General features: G+C 48.4%; 1 protein-coding gene across 1 annotated transcript in view; it reads left to right on the top strand.

The window, feature by feature from the left end:
- The window catches only part of LOC124024921 (otogelin-like), a gene marked incomplete at both ends in the record, with an annotated part of 86,757 nt that overhangs the window by 14,769 nt on the left and 64,488 nt on the right, over positions 1 to 7,500 (top strand). The window contains 2 exons of the mRNA XM_046338654.1: positions 2,148 to 2,272; positions 2,896 to 3,108. Of these exons, the coding sequence (XP_046194610.1) occupies positions 2,148 to 2,272; positions 2,896 to 3,108 (338 nt within the window). The remainder of the gene's footprint in view (positions 1 to 2,147; positions 2,273 to 2,895; positions 3,109 to 7,500) is intronic.

The raw sequence follows: 7,500 nt of genomic DNA, 5'->3' as shown, positions 1-7,500 counted from the left end.
TCTCTCTCTCTCTCTCTCTCTCTCTCTCTCTCTCTCTCTCTCTCTCTCTCTCTTTCTCTCTCTCTCTTTCTCTCTCTCTTCTCTCTCTCTCTCTCTCTCTCTCTCTCTCTCTCTCTCTCTCTCTCTCTCTCTCTCTCTCTCTCTCCCTCTCTCTCTCTCTCTCTTTCTCTCTCTCTCTCTCTCTCTCTCTCTCTCTCTCTCTCTCTCTCTCTCTCTCTCTCTCTCTCTCTCTCCTCCGTCTCTCTCTTTCTGTCTCTCTCTCCTCCCTCATTCTCTCTGACTTCCTGTAAGTGTGTCTGTCTGACCCTTGACCTCCAGCCCCCCGGGTGGCTCTCTGTTGCTCTCTCTGGCTGGCACGGCCCTTGCTGTGGCATTCTGGGAGAAAGGATACTCCTGTTTCGTGAGCTGGCTAAGGCAGGGAGAGGGAGGGGCAGGGAGGGTGAGGCGGGTACAGCTCTGCGGGTTTAATGTAATGGTTGAAATGTACTGTGACTTCACAGCCATGTACTGTCCTTCTGTAGCTCAGTTGGTAGAGCATGGCGCTTGTAACGCCAGGGTAGTGGGTTCGATCCCCGGGACCACCCATACGTAGAATGTATGCACACATGACTGTAAGTCGCTTTGGATAAAAGCGTCTGCTAAAAAGCATATATTATTATTATTATTATGTACTGTAAATGGTAGATGTTTTGGATCACAACAACATGTATCAGTATATACAGTATATAATAGTATAGTATATATATAATATAGCTGAATCACAGAACTATTGTGTTGTGAATGAGTACATCCTTCCTCCCCTGCAGTCCAGATCTGCAAAACCTCTGACCACCAGAACCAAACCGGGTAGTGTGCATGCAAGAATTTGTTGTGGGTTCCTTCTGAAATCTCTGATGTTATGACACACCTCCTTCTCCCTGCCCTCCCCCTCCTCCCCGCCTCCCCTCCTCCCCGCCTCCCCCCCTCCTCCCCTGCCCCTCCCCCTCCTCCCCTGCCCTCCCCCTCCTCCCCTGCCCTCCCCCTCCTCCCCCTGCCCTCCCCCTCCTCCCCTGCCCTCCCCCTCCTCCCCTGCCCTCCCCCTCCTCCCCTCCCCTCCTCTCCCCTCCCCTGCCCTCCCCCTGCCCTCCCCTGCCCTCCCCTGCCCTCCCCCAGGTCTGGGTTCCTTCTGAAACACTAAGGTAGTCCATCTCTGATGTTGTGACATACCTCTCCTCCCCCTGCCCTCCCCCTCCTCCCCTGTCCTCCTCCTCCTCCCCCTCCTCCCCCTGCCCTCCCCTCCCCTGCCCTCCCCCTCCTCCCCCTGCCCTCCCCCTCCTCCCCTGTCCTCCCCCTGCCCTCCCCCTCCTCCCCTGCCCTCCCCCAGGTCTGGGTTCCTTCTGAAACACTAAGGTAGTCCATCTCTGATGTTGTGACATACCTCTCCTCCCCTGTCCTCCCCCTACTCCCCTGCCCTCCTCCTCCTCCCCTGCCCTCCCCCCTCCTCCCCTCCCCTCCCCTCCCCTGCCCTCCCCCTGCCCTCCCCTGCCCTCCCCCTCCTCCCCTGCCCTCCCCCTCCTCCCCTCCCCTCCTCTCCCCTCCCCTGCCCTCCCCCTGCCCTCCCCTGCCCTCCCCCAGGTCTGGGTTCCTTCTGAAACACTAAGGTAGTCCATCTCTGATGTTGTGACATACCTCTCCTCCCCTGCCCTCACCCTCCTCCCCTGTCCTCCCCTCTCCTCCCCCTGTCCTCCCCCTACTCCCCTGCCCTCCCCCTCCTCCCCTGCCCTCCCCCTCCTCCCCTCCCCTCCCCCTCCCCTGCCCTCCCCCTGCCCTCCCCTGCCCTCCCCCTCCTCCCCTGCCCTCCCCCTCCTCCCCTCCCCTCCTCTCCCCTCCCCTGCCCTCCCCTCCTCCCCTGCTCTCCCCAGGTCTGGGTTCCTTCTGAAACACTAAGGTAGTCCATCTCTGATGTTGTGACATACCTCTCCTCCCCTGTCCTCCCCTCCTCCCTGCCCTCCCCCTCCTCCCCTGCCCCCCTCCCCTCCTCTCCCCTCCCCTCCCCCTGCCCTCCCCCTGCCCTCCCCTGCCCTCCCCCAGCTCTGGGTTCCTTCTGAAACACTAAGGTAGTCCATCTCTGATGTTGTGACATACCTCTCCTCCCCTGCCCTCCCCAGGTCCCCGTCTGGTATGATAGAGAGCACCCCTCACCTGTTTGGCAACGCCTGGAGGGTATCCTCTGCCTGTGTCCCCAGCCAGAGTGTTCCCCAGCTTGACCCATGTGACACGCATCAGCAAGCAGGTACGTGTCCTTCTAAACCATAAGTCCTCCTACGTCATTATCAAATAGAAACATGTCATGCCTTTCAATAAATATTTTCCTTATGTGTTTTAGAACCCTCACTGCAAAATAACTCAAACTTAAACAGAGATGCTCTCTCTCTCTCTCTCTCTATTTCTCTCTCTCTTTCTCTCTCTCCCTCTCTCTCTCTTGCTCTTTCTCTCTCTCTCTTTCTCTCTCTCGCTCTTTCTCTCTCTCGCTCTTTCTCTTTCTCTCTCTCACTCTCTCTCTCTTTCACGCTCTCTCTCTATTTATCTCTCCCTCTCTCTCCTGCTCTTTCTCTCTCTCTCTGTCTCTCTCTCTCTCTCGCTCTCTCTCTCTATTTCTCTCTCTCTTTCTCTCTCTCCCTCTCCCTCTCTTGCTCTTTCTCTCTCTTCCTTTCTCTCTCTCTCTCTCTCTCTCGCTCTCTCTCTCTCTCTCTCTCTCTCTCTCTCTCTCTCTCTCTCTCTCTCTCTCTCTCTCTCTCTCTCTCTCTCTCTCTCTCTCTCTCTCTCGCTCTCTCTCTCTTTCACGCTCTCTCTATTTCTCTCTCCTGCTCTTTCTCTCTCTCTCTCTCTCTCTCCTCCTCCCCCTCCACCCCATAGCATCCTACGCCTCTGAGATGTGTGACATCCTGAACCAGGAGTTGTTCTCAGCGTGTCATGAGTACCTGAGTCCGGTGCCCTTTCACCAACAGTGTAAAGCAGACACCTGTAAGTGTGGCCAGCCCTGCCTCTGCTCTTCCCTGGCCCACTATGCTAGACAGTGCAGGAAGTACTCTGTCATCACGGAGTTCAGAGCCAGCGTACCTGACTGTGGTGAGTACTGTGGTCTGGCCCTGGATGTTACTTTCAATCTGCTTTAAGTATTGTATGTTTAGACAGTATAGTTCAGACTGCTAGTGATTCATGCCTTTAAGTATTGTATGTTTAGACAGTATAGTTCAGACTGCTAGTGATTCATGCCTTTAAGTATTGTATGTTTAGACAGTATAGTTCAGACTGCTAGTGATTCATGGCTTTAAGTATTGTATGTTTAGACAGTATTGTTCAGACTGCTAGTGATTCATGCCTTTAAGTATTGTATGTTTAGACAGTATTGTTCAGACTGCTAGTGATTCATGGCTTTAAGTATTGTATGTTTAGACAGTATTGTTCAGACTAATAGTGATTCATGGCTTTAAGTATTGTATGTTTAGACAGTATTGTTTTAGTGAGTCATGTGTACTCTGTACTAGTATGTGAACTGGGGGTTCAGGAAGTTCAATTCTATAAATGTAAACAAACGAGGTTTGTGACACCAACTGGTACAGAAATACACGTTAGACGTTAAACGTTTACAGTTGTAGATCTGGTGAAATTACACTATTTCTTTGACTAAAAAGTTAATTGAATGATAAGTAACAGCTTATTGACTGTCAGTATATATCAGTCTCCTTCCCCTGTGGAGGTGACATTATTGACTGTCAGTATATATCCTTCCCCTGTAGAGGTGACATTATTGACTGTCAGTATATATCCTTCCCCTGTAGAGGTGACATTATTGACTGTCAGTATATATCAGTCTCCTTCCCCTGTAGAGGTGACATTATTGACTGTCAGTATATATCCTTCCCCTGTAGAGGTGACATTATTGACTGACAGTATATATCAGTCTCCTTCCCCTGTAGAGGTGACATTATTGACTGACAGTATATATCAGTCTCCTTCCCCTGTAGAGGTGACATTATTGACTGTCAGTATATATCCTTCCCCTATAGAGAACACATTATTGACTGTCAGTATATATCAGTCTCCTTCCCCTGTAGAGGTAACATTATTGACTGTCAGTATATATCCTTCCCCTGTAGAGGTGACATTATTGACTGTCAGTATATATCCTTCCCCTGTAGAGGTAACATTATTGACTGTCAGTATATATCCTTCCCCTGTAGAGGTGACATAATTGACTGTCAGTATATATCCTTCCCCTGTAGAGGTGACATTATTGAATGTCAGTATATATCCTTCCCCTGTAGAGGTGACATTATTGACTGACAGTATATATCAGTCTCCTTCCCCTGTAGAGGTGACATTATTGACTGTCAGTATATATCAGTCTCCTTCCCCTGTAGAGGTGACATTATTGACTGACAGTATATATCAGTCTCCTTCCCCTGTAGAGTTGACATTATTGACTGTCAGTATATATCCTTCCCCTGTAGAGATGACATTATTGACTGTCAGTATATATCCTTCCCCTGTAGAGGTGACATTATTGACTGTCAGTATATATCAGTCTCCTTCCTCTGTAGAGGTGACATTATTGACTGTCAGTATATATCAGTCTCCTTCCCCTGTAGAGGTGACATTATTGACTGTCAGTATATATCAGTCTCCTTCCCCTGTAGAGGTGACATTATTGACTGTCAGTATATATCAGTCTCCTTCCCCTGTAGAGGTGACATTATTGACTGTCAGTATATATCAGTCTCCTTCCCCTGTAGAGGTGACATTATTGACTGTCAGTATATATCAGTCTCCTTCCCCTGTAGAGGTGACATTATTGACTGTCAGTATATATCAGTCTCCTTCCCCTGTAGAGGTGACATTATTGACTGTCAGTATATATCAGTCTCCTTCCCCTGTAGAGGTGACATTATTGACTGTCAGTATATATCAGTCTCCTTCCCTGTAGAGGTGACATTATTGACTGTCAGTATATATCAGTCTCCTGTAGAGGTGACATTATTGACTGTCAGTATATATCAGTCTCCTTCCCCTGTAGAGGTGACATTATTGACTGTCAGTATATATCAGTCTCCTTCCCCTGTAGAGGTGACATTATTGACTGTCAGTATATATCAGTCTCCTTCCCCTGTAGAGGTGACATTATTGACTGTCAGTATATATCAGTCTCCTTTCCCTGTAGAGGTGACATTATTGACTGTCAGTATATATCAGTCTGCTTCCCCTGTAGAGGTGACATTATTGACTGTCAGTATATATCCTTCCCCTGTAGAGATGACATTATTGACTGTCAGTATATATCAGTCTCCTTCCCCTGTAGAGGTGACATTATTGACTGTCAGTATATATCCTTCCCCTGTAGAGGTGACATTATTGACTGTCAGTATATATCCTTCCCCTGTAGAGATGACATTATTGACTGTCAGTATATATCCTTCCCCTGTAGAGGTGATATTATTGACTGTCAGTATATATCCTTCCCCTGTAGAGGTAACATGCCCAGATACCATGGAGTACGGAACCTGTGTGTCGTCGTGCCAACGGCATTGCTCCGCCCTGTCCACGCAGCAGCACTGTGGAGAGGAGTGTGAGGAGGGCTGTGTGTGTCCACACGGCACCTTCTACAGCACACACACACACACCTGTGTGCCCAGGTAAGACTGGCACTGGGGGGCGGGGCCGAGTGGCACAATTTCCCATTTACAATTCAGAATCTATAGAAGTGACACTTATTCAGTCTATATTTAGTTTAGAAGAACGAGAAGTGACACTTATTCAGTCTATATTTAGTTTAGAAGAACGAGAAGTGACACCTATTCAGAGTCTATATTTAGTTTAGAACAAAGAGAAGTGACACTCAGTCCATTATCATCATTGGGACTAAAGGAAAGTCCAACCATGTTGTAACTTAGTACTTCGTTTCCACATGAATCAGTGTTGTCCTTCTGATTACACGGCCCCAGGACTTCCTTTACACATGAATCAGTGTTGTCCTTCTGATTACACGGCCCCAGGACTTCCTTTACACATGAATCAGTGTTGTCCTTCTGATTACACGGCCCCAGGACTTCCTTTACACATGAATCAGTGTTGTCCTTCTGATTACACGGCCCCAGGACTTCCTTTCCACATGAATCAGTGTTGTCCTTCTGATTACACGGCCCCAGGACTTCCTTTACACATGAATCAGTGTTGTCCTTCTGATTACACGGCCCCAGGACTTCCTTTACACATGAATCAGTGTTGTCCTTCTGATTACACGGCCCCAGGACTTCCTTTACACATGAATCAGTGTTGTCCTTCTGATTACACGGCCCCAGGACTTCCTTTCCACATGAATCAGTGTTGTCCTTCTGATTACACGGCCCCAGGACTTCCTTTCCACATCAATCAGTGTTGTCCTTCTGATTACACGGCCCCAGGACTTCCTTTACACATGAATCAGTGTTGTCCTTCTGATTACACGGCCCCAGGACTTCCTTTACACATGAATCAGTGTTGTCCTTCTGATTACATGGTCCCAGGACTTCCTTTACACATGAATCAGTGTTGTCCTTCTGATTACACGGCCCCAGGACTTCCTTTCCACATGAATCAGTGTTGTCCTTCTGATTACATGGTCCCAGGACTTCCTTTACACAGGACTCAGTGTTGTCCTTCTGATTACACGGCCCCAGGACTTCCTTTACACATGAATCAGTGTTGTCCTTCTGATTACACGGCCCCAGGACTTCCTTTACACATGAATCAGTGTTGTCCTTCTGATTACACGGCCCCAGGACTTCCTTTACACATGAATCAGTGTTGTCCTTCTGATTACATGGCCCCAGGACTTCCTTTACACATGAATCAGTGTTGTCCTTCTGATTACACGGCCCCAGGACTTCCTTTACACATGAATCAGTGTTGTCCTTCTGATTACACGGCCCCAGGACTGCTTTAAGAGTTCTAAAAAAATGACATGTTTTCTTGTAATTGCAAATGGTGAACTTGAGCTTGTAAGCAGAACACACACCGAGTCTGATCCTCCACAAAGTCATATTTTTGTATTCCAGCTCAAGGTCAAGTCCTGTCTTCCATCTCTCCCATAGACATCCCAGAGACCCTGCAGACCTTGGCAGTTGGTCTCTCTTTTCATTTAAAAAAACCACACTCTTGCCTCAATAAGACATGAGGCTTAATTCACCTTTAATGTCCCCAGGTTTTGTTTTTACATCCTACAGTCAGCGCAGTGCTGTTACTTACCTGGCGATAGAGTTACATCAAGGAATTTGCGGTGAAACCCCCCCCCCCCATTCATTCCCACTCAAGCTGTGGACAACACAGATATCCGATAGTCAATGAGAAGGAATGTGTAACACAGAGGCTGGTGTGTTGCCATGGCCTATATGTTACAGAGGCTCTTAGCCTCTGCTAGACACGGTTTAACTGCACCACTCAATTGATTCTGCAGACATTTTAGGTGAAGGGAGAGATTTGGTG

The sequence above is a fragment of the Oncorhynchus gorbuscha genome, unplaced genomic scaffold (assembly GCF_021184085.1).
Source record: "Oncorhynchus gorbuscha isolate QuinsamMale2020 ecotype Even-year unplaced genomic scaffold, OgorEven_v1.0 Un_scaffold_2076, whole genome shotgun sequence".
NCBI lineage: Eukaryota > Metazoa > Chordata > Actinopteri > Salmoniformes > Salmonidae > Oncorhynchus > Oncorhynchus gorbuscha.
This window is presented reverse-complemented; position numbering and strand designations above follow the sequence as displayed.